Here is a 14881-nt window from a genome sequence, read left to right on the forward strand (position 1 = left end):
ACAAAAGGACCCAAGAGTCTTAGCGACTTCTGATGTAGATCTTGGAAAATTTTGCTTATGGAACAGACGGAGGGAGGAAGCCCAGTTTCACTTAAAGCATCGTTGGTGGAGGCATTAGTGGAGATGACCAATGTAGACAAGAAACTCATCAGCGATGAGCCTGGAAGGCAAAAATCATACTTCGTTCTTCTACATAACTGATAAGAAGTTAAAAACGAGACTGGACTGTAAAGTGACAGACTTAAAAACCATCAGATAGTCACGGAATCCCAAACAGCTCCTCTTTGGCCAGGGTAACTAACCATTCCTGATGGGGTGGAGTTACTTTGGCATAGACTGTCGGTGTCTGAACAGCATCTTATTCCCAACGCGGCAGGGATGAAATCTCTCTCTCTCTCTCTCTCTCTCTCTCTCTCTCTCTCTCTCTCTCTCTCTCTCTCTCTCTCTCTCTCTCTCTCTCTCTCTCTCTCTCTCTATCTATCTATCTATCTATCTATCTATATATATATATATATATATATATATATATATATATATATATATATATATATATATATATATATATATATATATATATATATATATATATATATATGGTTTATTGGTGAGTCCCTGAGCGAAAAGATCACCAAGACAGCCTTATCAGGTACTGAAGAAGGAGTATGGGAGTTCAATATATTCCTCCAGCAGTGTTTACCCTGATGAGTGGGGAGCTGATAGGCGGGACGTCCCTTTTGGATAACTACTAAGATATCTTGATACACATACACAAACGCGGGATAAGTGGCCTGGCAGTCCCAGCGGACCTACTGATTACCGATCAGATGGTCTGGTGTTACTGATATCATAGGGTATAAGGTTGAGGACCCAGAGATAAAACACCCCAGGAGTATCTCTCCTGGCAAAGATTAAGGATGTCACATAAGTGCAAGTAAGGCCTCTCTGAGACCTTACGCGCTACTACAAAGACCTGATTCCCCAATTCAGCCAATGACTATACACGTATTTAGTCTTTTCCATTAAGCTACTGAGGCAACTTTGCATATCTGCAGTACATTCTTTTACATTTACATTTTTCTTTCACGTGGGATGGTCATTATGAAAACAACGAATACTCCAGGTAAGATTAGATGGGGGAATTAGAAGCGTAAACTTTCCATAAGTGTAAAAAAATATATATATTTTCGCAACCACCCTATTCTGGCTACTCCAGATCCTACTGAAGATGTACAGACGTGTTAAAAATGGATGCCCCGAGCCATCTCTCCCTAGGAACACAAAAAATTACATTCAATACTTCACGTCCGCCGGACGTTTTGTGTCGAGGAAGGCAGTATATAACGACTGATTAGGAGAGATAAGTTGTGTAGACTGTCAGGAAGTTCGAAGAGGTTTCGCATGGATTGTCCTTCGTGTTAGAGAGCAGCTGCGAACTATTTATATAGTCACCAATATTATTCCGTTCCTTTCTGTCGTTTCTGTACTTGTGGGAAGATTCAAAGACCACTGACGCACGCCTCTGATGCATTCTGAACAGTTAAGAAGCCTAGGATGTTTGGATGTGAATGACGTCGCTTGGACAAATCATTCGCATTGACAAATTCATAAACATGTCTAGGATTTCCAAAATCCAAAACCTGTTGATTGTGCTTGTATGTGACTGGCTATTATGAAGCCCTGGACAGCGCAGCTCTCGAGGTGCAGTTACAATCAGGCTTGACCAACCCAACCTACAGGAAAACTTGACAAGTGCGCAGGAGGTCCAACCCATTTTCATGCAGTCCACCCATGTACCATGTTTTCACTACTATGTGTATGCACACACACACACACACACACACACACACACACACACACACACACACACACACACACAACCTAGCCTAAGCCAGGTACCCATTTGTCGACCAGCCCCGAGGTATGGATGATCATCTGGGTTGGTTGTGGACCGACTGCTGCTCCAAGAAATCCAACCAAAACGGGTACTACCCCGTGTAAGCCCGTGCTGACTCATGGTCAGTGGCGTTAACCACTGCATCGTGTGTGTGTGTGTGTGTGTGTGTGTGTAATACATATTAGTAACTATCTATACGTAGTTTGCTAATTTCATGTTGTCGTCTGATTGCTCTCTAGCCCTACATCTCCCGACGAACTGTTCAATGTTCATGTCATCGATCTATCTTGGAAGCTTAAAGGATGTATCTAAGTCAACCTTCTTAGGTGGGTAAAGCAGTTACTCTAGCCATTCCACGTAACTCATCTCTCTCAATTCTGGTACCATCTTTGTTGACCTCCTGTGGACCGTCTCCATTAACTCTTTGCTTCTTTAGGTTCGGTGATCTGACGAGATTTTTTTATGCTAGTTTTGTCGTTTTTTTTTTTGTAGGGTATGAACAGCTTGCTGAATATTTTCCAGTCCATATACTTGAGAGCTATTCTGATATTTGTCAGCGGACAATATGGATTTCTAAAGTTATTCTGATATTTGCCTACAGATAGTGTGTCTTTTACAAAACGCTATTCTGATAGTCGCCACCAGACTGTGTGTCGCCTTAACTATTCTCCTAATCTGGGACTTTAGGGATGATGTCGACTCCCAAAACCTTCTCACACAAAATCCTAAAGCTTAATGATTATATTGTGCGTCTGTGGTTATCAAGAATGGGCAAAACGAATGGAATGGAAAACTCTCCCGTAATACAAAAATAGTATTTACACACATGAATTCGACGCACTTGCACGTACAATACACTCGGCAAAAAGAAAAAAAGTATCGTCCCGGATGGGTACGATGAATATCGAAGTGGGCGATACAATTCGTGTCGTCTCGGTAGGTTTTGTAAGCAAGAATGCGAATCAAATTCCCAAATAATGACAGTAGCCCCAATTTACAGTTATGTCCACCTAAATATGAAATCAGTATGATATCTATTGCGGCAAATAACAGGAAATGTCGCTAGCAAGCGATATATCACAATATGAAAGCAGGGTTACCAAGTGGGACCAGACGAATGGACATTTCTTAAAATACTTCGTCCAGGGTGTCATATTGTTTCACACAAAACGTGGCAACATACTTTTTACACACACACACACACACACACACACACACACACACATATATATATATATATATATATATATATATATATATATATATATATATATATATATATATATATATATATATATATATACACGTGTGAGAATTTCTTCTGGTAACACAAATACTAATGCATTGAGCCTCCGTAGTGCATTGTATAGCGTGGCGACCCAGCAAGGGACGAGATTACTTAAGTAAACACTAAAACTCTCCTTGCACGAACGTTATCAGTAATCATGGTGTATAGGCACTTAGAAAATTGAAGGGTAAGGGAAAAGATGATCACAGTTTTTAAGTTCTCATTCGGTGCAACCAATGATGTCTCGACAATGCAAATCTATTTAATGTGGGTACGAACCGATAACAGTGACTGAAGAAAGAAAAATAGAGATACTTCTACCGTAACGGGGTAATGGAGAAACTGAACAAACTAAGTGAATAACCCTAATGCAGAATTTCAAGACTATTTTGTACAATAAAGTTGAACGAAAAGTACTACGCCTGTAAGACTCCTCAGCCTCATACGAAATTACTATAAGTAATCACACTTATACAGACGTCCAAAAATACTTGCACATCATTAAATGCTCTAATGTGCAAGTAAATCTGAGGTGGATATTATTCTGAAAGGATCATAAATGGCATTTGATGACATAAGGATGCTTTGGTTAGTAATGCACCAACGTTTATCCCATCAATGTCAAACTTTTGTGACTAAACGGAAGTGACATTCTTTTTCATTTGCATCATGTCCCTAATCAATAAACGAAGATACTAATTCCAGTGCGCGATGGTAAACTGTCTGTCATATTTTGAAGCAAAGCTAGAGGAGAGTTCACTGAAGACAGTCAGGGTAAGATGGAATCAATACAACCACGCCCCCTGCATGCGCACCTGAGGAAAGAAAACTGTGGGAAATATATTCCCAAGTGAACAGTTCTTTTTGTATTCTATGTTATATAATCATGAGTAGAAAGTGTGTCATTCTTTCCTTTTCAACGGCACATAACTGAGATGCCACCATATGTACATGCGATTAAATATTGTATAACTTTCCTCCGTAATTGTATCTACAATGCTAGTGGTTTGTTTACGGCAGTGTTGCCGCAAGTAGTCCAGCACAGGTTAATGGAACACATTGCCCTACAGATTAGTCGGTGTGGTCCAGAGATAAGACTGCGTGGCTGTGAGTTCATGAATACATGACATCTGACCTGTTTTATTAATTTAAGGGCTTGAAATGCAGTTAGTCAGTGAATGAATGTCTTATCATGGCCTGCATGCAGTTAGCGCTTGCACTTTTGTTTACTATTGGCATGATGTTTGTTTTGTCATTTGTCTATTGTAACATTATAAGCTTCGAGTCCTATAAACAATATATTGGTTACTGGTACCAAAATGCTTAGTAATTGGTACTCTCTTAATGATACCGTTTTGCCCCTGTTGCCGTGATATACGAATATGTTCCTATCGAAGTTATGATAAGAGAGATAAGGCAGAGTTCGGTTATCTTTTGTGCCGATAACTCCTTAATGAAATCAAGGGCAGTTTGATTCAGATTAAGAAAGGATAACACCAGTGGCAAATAATTGTGATTACTTTGTACTTTGTTCTCTGGAAAATAATTAAATGTTGACTTTAAAGGCTCGTGTCACTGTCCGTGACTAATTAACATGAAGACAAGTGTATTTTGCTGTTGTCCCACAGGAAGATATAATCTCAGATGACTGCTTATTAAGAGTGGTCATGATCATTTGGATATTAAAACTTTCACAATTAAACTCGTGTGAAGCATGAAAAGCCCTTCTTTCCAAACAAATAGGTTAAGGTCATCAACTGCTTGGGAAAGTAGCTGGCATGAGCGAGTTACTCCTATGCCGCTACTTTATCAGGATATGCTGACATCTTTGTATCTGTTAACATTATTCCTGATTTAATGGTTTGGATTGGATATATACAGCCCCTGCAACATTACACACACATTCTCAACCCATGTCCACTGTGTTAAAGTGAAGCATGGATTGCCATTGTAATGAAAGTGCTCCTTACTTTTTTTCTTACTTTCACATTTCCTTAAGTCATTGTGACCATTGTCTCACCTCACCACCTCCATCCACGAAGTTTCATTGTGTCTGAGCACCAATCATACCTACAGTATCTTCATTTGAAATACCCTTGTCCCTGATGAGTTCTTTACCTACACTGTTAAATGCAAAATCTGTACTTCATTTGAAATTCCCTTATCCCTGTTGAGTTCTTTACCTTTATTGTTAAATGGAAAAGCTGTGCCTGTGTTCAGTACCCCTTAAAACAATATCATGCTTTGCTGTGGCAGGCATTCAAACCAATTGAACTGATACACATGTTGGCAAAAGCTTAGCATCTCAACATATAATAAACAGAGTGGAGATATATTATGCATGCCATTCATGACTCTTTAAGTCAGTGTCAAGACAAGGTTCAAAATTGACTATGTTAAGGGTACATCTTTTAGCACACTTTTGTGTTTATTATTGGGGTGTGTTCCCCTTTAGATACATCTAGAGTAGATAGTGTGATAAGGAATAATTAAGACTGTTGATAATTTTGAAATTGGACACACTTTAATTAGGTCATATCATATGCATTCAGCTTCTTATTTTTGAGTTATGATAGTGAGAAATGCATGAAATATGTCACTGTAAAGAGAATACTGCACTATCAAAGTGGGGACATAATAGGTAATGTAGTTGTGCCCTTATTTGAAGGTAATTGAAATTATTGATTTAATAACTGATCTTGTTTTTATAGGTACATCATCCGTACAAAAAACAGTTTGTGCTAGCAACCCCCAAGAGAGATCAGCTTACTGGATGTTGTCTCCACTATGCCTGTGTCGTCGTGCATGGAGCTCTTTTATAAACTCAGACAAGATCCTTATTGTCAAGCGCATTGTCGAGTTTCTCACAAGCTTAGCTCCTCTTACAACTTTGGTCATCATATTACTCCTCAGTTATTACTCATATCAGGTATTATCATAGTCTCATTAGGAGTGATATCTTGGGATTGTTTGTACTTTTTTACCCTGTGTTTCATCATTCATTAATAGTATTGCAAAGAATTCATTTATCATTACTGTGGATGAATAACCAGAGACTGTATTGATGTATAGAATAGGTCTTCTACAAATGATTAATATGCTCCCTCATAAGTATGCCTCACCTGTTTGGTCTTACACCTTATCAAAGCAAATATAACAAAGCTGCACATCAAACAAAATAGACCACAGAATATAACAATGCTGCAAATCAAACAAAATAAACCACAGAATAATCAGTGGCTATTTGGCAACCATGAACAGCCGACACTTACTCAGCAAAACAAAAATCCTCCCAGCACAATCCCTTCTTGATATGTTTGGCACTCATTTATTTACAGCAGCAGTAGACCCTTCCCATTCCATCAACTCCATAACCATCTACCAAATCTGAAGACGAAATAAAAAGCTTACCCCCACCTCACATGCCTTTCAACCTATATTCACCAATCCCCACCCCTCAACAACTCAACATTTACAAAACATACTCATCAAAATTACTTGAACAATTACCTTCCCAACTCAGTCTTAAGTACCACCCCACTAGACATACACACATCTGAAACCACACTCCCTAGACATGTAAGTTACAATTTCTCATATGGGATTGGGACGTTACCCATTCCTACAACAGTACCAGTGCTGATTTCACATATTCCAAGACCCTTCATGTCTACAATACAACTACCATAATGAAGTCACTGAACACATAGTTCAGCTGACCTGCACTCTTATTCATATAGACGCACACACTTCAATATGCTTTGTGACCTCTAGTTCTGGTAAGTGGATATAGCCAGCTCCCTGAGCAATGCAGGAGCACCATATAGATAGAAGGGACTGATAGGGTTGGAAGTAAGAAAGTTATATATTATTATCAATTATTATCATTATTATATTTGATGGCCATTTCCCATGTCAGCAAGGTAGTGCCAGGAAACAGACAAAGACAGACCCATCCATTCATATACGAACATATATACATACATACACTTATACGTACATATACATAAATGTACATATCAACATATACACATATACATACATGTACATAGATACACATGTACATATTCACACTTTCTTGCCTTCATCCATTCCCGGCATCACTCCACCCCACAGGGAACAGCATCACCTCCTGCACCAGCAAGGTAGCACCAGGAAACAGACAAAGAAAAGCCACATCCGCTCACATTCATTCTCTAGCTGTCATGTGTAACGCACCAAAACCTCGGCTCCCTATCCACATTCAGCCTCCACTGACGTTTCCATGGTTTATCTCAGACATTTCACATGCCCAGGTTCAGTCCATTGACAGCACATCATTCCCAGTATACCTCTTTGTTCCATTTAACTTTATTTCATGCATGCCTTTTACCCTCCTGCATGTTCAAGCCCCAATCACTCAAAATCTTTTCAATCCATTCTTGCACCTCCAATTTGGTCTCCCACTTCTCCTTGTTCCCTCCACCTCTAACACATATATCCTCTTTGTCAAACCTTTCCACACTCATTCTCTCCATATGTCCATACTATTTCAACACACTTATTGTTCAGTTGCCCAGCACTTTCCCCAAGTAGGCACACACAATATCACTATACTTAATGACCTGTGTTCCTGCCGGGTGGATGATGTCAGTTTCCCCAGTGCAGTAGGAGCCCCCCAGAAGATAGAAGGGACTCCTAGGGGAGTAAGTATATATATATATATATATATATATATATATATATATATATATATATATATATATATATATATATATTTATATATATATATACTTAGAAAAGCAAATGGATTTGTATGTAGCAATTATGGACCTGGAGAAGGCATATGATAGAGTTGATAGGGATGCTCTGTGGAAGGTATTAAGAATATATGGTGTGGGAGGCAAGTTGTTGGAAACAGTGAAAAGTTTTTATTGAGGATGTAAGGCATGTGTACGTGTAGGAAGAGAGGAAAGTGATTGGTTCTCAGTGAATGTAGGTTTGCGGCAGGGGTGTGTGATGTCTCCATGGTTGTTTAATTTGTTTATGGATGGGGTTGTTAGGGAGGTGAATGCAAGAGTTTTGGAAAGAGGGGCTAGTATGAAGTCTGTTGGGGATGAGAGAGCTTGGGAAGTGAGTCAGTTGTTGTTCGCTGATGATACAGCGCTGGTGGCTGATTCATGTGAGAAACTGCAGAAGCTGGTGACTGAGTTTGGTAAAGTGTGTGAAAGAAGGAAGTTAAGAGTAAATGTGAATAAGAGCAAGGTTATTAGGTACAGTAGGGTTGAGGGTCAAGTCAATTGGGAGGTAAGTTTGAATGGAGAAAAACTGGAGGAAGTAAAGTGTTTTAGATATCTGGGAGTGGATCTGGCAGCGGATGGAACCATGGAAGCGGAAGTGGATCATAGGGTGGGGGAGGGGGCGAAAATCCAGGGAGCCTTGAAGAATGTGTGGAAGTCGAGAACATTATCTCGGAAAGCAAAAATGGGTATGTTTGAAGGAATAGTGGTTCCAACAATGTTGTATGGTTGCGAGGCGTGGGCTATGGATAGAGTTGTGCGCAAGAGGATGGATGTGCTGGAAATGAGATGTTTGAGGACAATGTGTGGTGTGAGGTGGTTTGATCGAGTAAGTAACGTAAGGGTAAGAGAGATTTGTGGAAATAAAAAGAGCATGGTTGAGAGAGCAGAAGAGGGTGTTTTGAAGTGGTTTGGGCACATGGAGAGAATGAGTGAGGAAAGATTGACCAAGAGGATATATGTGTCGGAGGTGGAGGGAACGAGGAGAAGTGGGAGACCAAATTGGAGGTGGAAAGATGGAGTGAAAAAGATTTTGTGTGATCGGGGCCTGAACATGCAGGAGGGTGAAAGGAGGGCAAGGAATAGAGTGAATTGGATCGATGTGGTATACCGGGGTTGACGTGCTGTCAGTGGATTGAATCGGCATGTGAAGCATCTGGGGTAAACCATGGAAAGCTGTGTAGGTATGTATATTTGCGTGTGTGGATGTATGTATATACATGTGTATGGGGGGGGTTGGGCCATTTCTTTCGTCTGTTTCCTTGCGCTACCTCGCAAACACGGGAGACAGCGACAAAGCAAAAAAAAAAAAAAAAAAGATATATATATATATATATATATATATATATATATATATATATATATATATATATATGTGTGTGGTTTCGGTGCATCATGCATGACAGCTGGGGACTGGGTGTGAATGAATGTGGCCTTTAGTTTCTTTTCCTAGCGATACCTCGCGCATATGCAGGGGAGGGGGTTGTTATGTCATGTGTGACGGGGTGGCAACGGGAATGAATAAGGGCAGACAGTATGAATTATGTACATGTCTATATATGTATATGTCTGTGTGTGTATGTTTTTTTTTTTTTTTTTTTTTTTTTTTTTTTTTTTTTTTTTTTTATACTTTGTCGCTGTCTCCCGCGTTTGCGAGGTAGCGCAAGGAAACAGACGAAAGAAATGCCCCCCCCCCATACACATGTACATACACACGTCCACACACGCAAATATACACACCTACACAGCTTTCCATGGTTTACCCCAGACGCTTCACATGCCTTGATTCAATCCACTGACAGCACGTCAACCCCTGTATACCACATCGCTCCAATTCACTCTATTCCTTGCCCTCCTTTCACCCTCCTGCATGTTCAGGCCCCGATCACACAAAATCTTTTTCACTCCATCTTTCCACCTCCAATTTGGTCTCCCTCTTCTCCTCGTTCCCTCCACCTCCGACACATATATCCTCTTGGTCAATCTTTCCTCACTCATTCTCTCCATGTGCCCAAACCATTTCAAAACACCCTCTTCTGCTCTCTCAACCACGCTCTTTTTATTTCCACACATCTCTCTTACCCTTACGTTACTTACTCGATCAAACCACCTCACACCACACATTTTCCTCAAACATCTCATTTCCAGCACATCCATCCTCCTGCGCACAACTCTATCCATAGCCCACGCCTCGCAACCATACAACATTGTTGGAACCACTATTCCTTCAAACATACCCATTTTTGCTTTCCGAGATAATGTTCTCGACTTCCACACATTCTTCAAGGCTCCCTGGATTTTCGCCCCCTCCCCCACCCTATGATCCACTTCCGCTTCCATGGTTCCATCCGCTGCCAGATCCACTCCCAGATATCTAAAACACTTTACTTCCTCCAGTTTTTCTCCATTCAAACTTACCTCCCAATTGACTTGACCCTCAACCCTACTGTACCTAATAACCTTGCTCTTATTCACATTTACTCTTAACTTCCTTCTTTCACACACTTTACCAAACTCAGTCACCAGCTTCTGCAGTTTCTCACATGAATCAGCCACCAGCGCTGTATCATCAGCGAACAACAACTGACTCACTTCCCAAGCTCTCTCATCCCCAACAGACTTCATACTTGCCCCTCTTTCCAGGACTCTTGCATTTACCTCCCTAACAACCCCATCCATAAACAAATTAAACAACCATGGAGACATCACACACCCCTGCCGCAAACCTACATTCACTGAGAACCAATCACTTTCCTCTCTTCCTACACGTACACATGCCTTACATCCTCGATAAAAACTTTTCACTGCTTCTAACAACTTTCCTCCCACACCATATATTCTTAATACCTTCCACAGAGCATCTCTATCAACTCTATCATATGCCTTCTCCAGATCCATAAATGCTACATACAAATCCATTTGCTTTTCTAAGTATTTCTCACATACATTCTTCAAAGCAAACACCTGATCCACACATCCTCTACCACTTCTGAAACCACTGAAACCATATATATGGGGGCCAGGTGAGGATATTCCAAAAAAGGCCCAGTCCTCTGTTCTTAACGCTACCTCGCTAACGCGGGAAATGGCAAATAGTTTAAAAGAAAAAAAGAAAAATATATATATATATATATATATATATCCACTTCCGCTTCCATGGTTCCATCCGCTGCCAGATCCACTCCCAGATATCTAAAACACTTCACTTCCTCCAGTTTTTCTCCATTCAAACTCACCTCCCAATTGAATTGACCCTCAACCCTACTGTACCTAATAACCTTGCTCTTATTCACATTTACTCTTAACTTTCTTCTTTCACACACTTTACCAAACTTAGTCACCAGCTTCTGCAGTTTCTCACATGCAGCAAAAGTGGATCATAGGGTGGGGGAGGGGGCAAAAATTCTGGGAGCCTTGAAGAATGTGTGGAAGTCGAGAACATTATCTCGGAAAGCAAAAATGGGTATGTTTGAAGGAATAGTGGTTCCAACAATGTTGTATGGTTGCGAGGCGTGGACTATGGATAGAGTTGTGCGCAGGAGGATGGATGTGCTGGAAATGAGATGTTTGAGGACAATGTGTGGTGTGAGGTGGTTTGATCGAGTGAGTAACGTAAGGGTAAGAGAGATGTGTGGAAATAAAAAGAGCGTGGTTGAGAGAGCAGAAGAGGGTGTTTTGAAGTGGTTTGGGCACATGGAGAGGATGAGTGAGGAAAGATTGACCAAGAGGATATATGTGTCGGAGGTGGAGGGAGCAAGGAGAAGAGGTAGACCAAATTGGAGGTGGAAAGATGGAGTGAAAAAGATTTTGTGTGATCGGGGCCTGAACATGCAGGAGGGTGAAAGGAGGGCAAGGAATAGAGTGAATTGGATCGATGTGGTATACCGGGGTTGACGTTCTGTCAGTGGATTGAATCAAGGCATGTGAAGCGTCTGGGGTAAACCATGGAAAGCTGTGTAGGTATGTGTATTTGCGTGTGTGGACGTGTGTATATGCATGTGTGTGGGGGGGGTTGGGCCATTTCTTTCGTCTGTTTCCTTGCGCTACCTCGCAGACGCGGGAGACAGCGACAAAGTATAAAAAAAAAAAAAAAATATATATATATATATATATATATATATATATATATATATATATATATGCGCCCTTCAGTGAAGTTCCCATTTGCTCCCTAGTCTTACGCACTTTATTTACCTCCTTCCAGAACATCTTTTTATTCTCCCTAAAATTTAATGATACTCTCTCACCCCAACTCTCATTTGCCCTTTTTTTCACCTCTTGCTCCTTTCTCTTGACCTCCTGTCTCTTTCTTTTATACATCTCCCACTCAATTTCATTTTTTCCCTGCAAAAATCGTCCAAATGCCTCTCTCTTCTCTTTCACTAATACTCTTACTTCTTCATCCCACCACTCACTACCCTTTCTAATCAACCCACCTCCCACTCTTCTCATGCCACAAGCATCTTTTGCGCAATCCATCACTGATTCCCTAAATATCCATTCCTCCCCCACTCCCCTTACTTCCATTGTTCTCACCTTTTTCCATTCTGTACTCAGTCTCTCCTGGTACTTCCTCACACAGGTCTCCTTCCCAAGCTCACTTACTCTCACCACCCTCTTCACCCCAACATTCACTCTTCTTTTCTGAAAACCCATACAAATCTTCACCTTAGCCTCCACAAGATAATGATCAGACATCCCTCCAGTTGCACCTCTCAGCACATTAACATCCAAAAGTCTCTCTTTCGCACGCCTGTCAATTAACACGTAATCCAATAACGCTCTCTGGCCATCTCTCCTACTTACATAAGTATACTTATGTATATCTCGCTTTTTAAACCAGGTATTCCCAATCATCAGTCCTTTTTCAGCACATAAATCTACAAGCTCTTCACCATTTCCATTTGCAACACTGAACACCCCATGTATACCAATTATTCCCTCAACTTCCACATTACTCACCTTTGCATGGGCGCAAATGGGGAGGTGATAACAAGTAGTGGTGATGTGAGAAGGAGATGGAGTGAGTATTTTGAAGGTTTGTTGAATGTGTTTGATGATAGAGTGGCAGATATAGGGTGTTTTGGTCGAGGTGGTGTGCAAAGTGAGAGGGTTAGGGAAAATGATTTGGTAAACAGAGAAGAGGTAGTGAAAGCTTTGCGGAAGATGAAAGCCGGCAAGGCAGCAGGTTTGGATGGTATTGCAGTGGAATTTATTAAAAAAGGGGGTGACTGTATTGTTGACTGGTTGGTAAGGTTATTTAATGTATGTATGACTCATGGTGAGGTGCCTGAGGATTGGCGGAATGCGTGCATAGTGCCATTGTACAAAGGCAAAGGGGATAAGAGTGAGTGCTCAAATTACAGAGGTATAAGTTTGTTGAGTATTCCTGGTAAATTATATGGGAGGGTATTGATTGAGAGGGTGAAGGCATGTACAGAGCATCAGATTGGGGAAGAGCAGTGTGGTTTCAGAAGTGGTAGAGGATGTGTGGATCAGGTGTTTGCTTTGAAGAATGTATGTGAGAAATACTTAGAAAAGCAAATGGATTTGTATGTAGCATTTATGGATCTGGAGAAGGCATATGATAGAGTTGATAGAGATGCTCTGTGGAAGGTATTAAGAATATATGGTGTGGGAGGCAAGTTGTTAGAAGCAGTGAAAAGTTTTTATCGAGGATGTAAGGCATGTGTACGTGTAGGAAGAGAGGAAAGTGATTGGTTCTCAGTGAATGTAGGTTTGCGGCAGGGGTGTGTGATGTCTCCATGGTTGTTTAATTTGTTTATGGATGGGGTTGTTAGGGAGGTAAATGCAAGAGTTTTGGAAAGAGGGGCAAGTATGAAGTCTGTTGGGGATGAGAGAGCTTGGGAAGTGAGTCAGTTGTTGTTCGCTGATGATACAGCGCTGGTGGCTGATTCATGTGAGAAACTGCAGAAGCTGGTGACTGAGTTTGGTAAAGTGTGTGGAAGAAGAAAGTTAAGAGTAAATGTGAATAAGAGCAAGGTTATTAGGTACAGTAGGGTGAGGGTCAAGTCAATTGGGAGGTGAGTTTGAATGGAGAAAAACTGGAGGAAGTGAAGTGTTTTAGATATCTGGGAGTGGATCTGGCAGCGGATGGAACCATGGAAGCGGAAGTGGATCATAGGGTGGGGGAGGGGGCGAAAATTCTGGGGGCCTTGAAGAATGTGTGGAAGTCGAGAACATTATCTCGGAAAGCAAAAATGGGTATGTTTGAAGGAATAGTGGTTCCAACAATGTTGTATGGTTGCGAGGCGTGGGCTATGGATAGAGTTGTGCGCAGGAGGATGGATGTGCTGGAAATGAGATGTTTGAGGACAATGTGTGGTGTGAGGTGGTTTGATCGAGTGAGTAACGTAAGGGTAAGAGAGATGTGTGGAAATGAAAAGAGCATGGTTGAGAGAGCAGAAGAGGCTGTTTTGAAGTGGTTTGGGCACATGGAGAGAATGAGTGAGGAAAGATTGACCAAGAGGATATATGTGTCGGAGGTGGAGGGAACGAGGAGAAGAGGGAGACCAAATTGGAGGTGGAAAGATGGAGTGAAAAAGATTTTGTGTGATCGGGGCCTGAACATGCAGGAGGGTGAAAGGAGGACAAGGAATAGAGTGAATTGGATCGATGTGGTATACCGGGGTTGACGTGCTGTCAGTGGATTGAATCAAGGCATGTGAAGCGTCTGGGGTAAACCATGGAAAGCTGTGTAGGTATGTATATTTGCGTGTATGGACGTGTGTATACGCATGTGTATGGGGGGGGGTTGGGCCATTTCTTTCGTCTGTTCCCTTGCGCTACCTCGCAAACGCGGGAGACAGTGACAAAGTATAATAGATAGAATAGATATATATATATATATATATATATATATATATATATATATATATATATATATATATATATATATAT

The 14881-nt window shown here is 41.0% G+C and overlaps 1 protein-coding gene across 2 annotated transcripts in view; it reads left to right on the forward strand.

The window, feature by feature from the left end:
- Positions 1–4182: 4182 nt before the first annotated feature.
- LOC139748597 (palmitoyltransferase ZDHHC22-like) overlaps positions 4183–14881 on the forward strand; it is a 53801-nt gene continuing 43102 nt past the window's right edge. Inside the window, exons 1-2 of one of the 2 annotated variants that reach the window (XM_071661710.1) lie at positions 4183–4289; positions 5894–6111. In XM_071661710.1, the coding sequence (XP_071517811.1) occupies positions 4232–4289; positions 5894–6111 (276 nt within the window). In that variant the 5' untranslated portion in view covers positions 4183–4231. Of the gene's footprint in view, positions 4290–4599; positions 4695–5893; positions 6112–14881 lie in introns of those variants that run through there. The other variant, XM_071661720.1, reaches the window with a different exon arrangement.

The sequence above is a fragment of the Panulirus ornatus genome, chromosome 1, assembly GCF_036320965.1.
Source record: "Panulirus ornatus isolate Po-2019 chromosome 1, ASM3632096v1, whole genome shotgun sequence".
In the NCBI taxonomy this organism is placed as follows: Eukaryota; Metazoa; Arthropoda; class Malacostraca; order Decapoda; family Palinuridae; genus Panulirus; species Panulirus ornatus.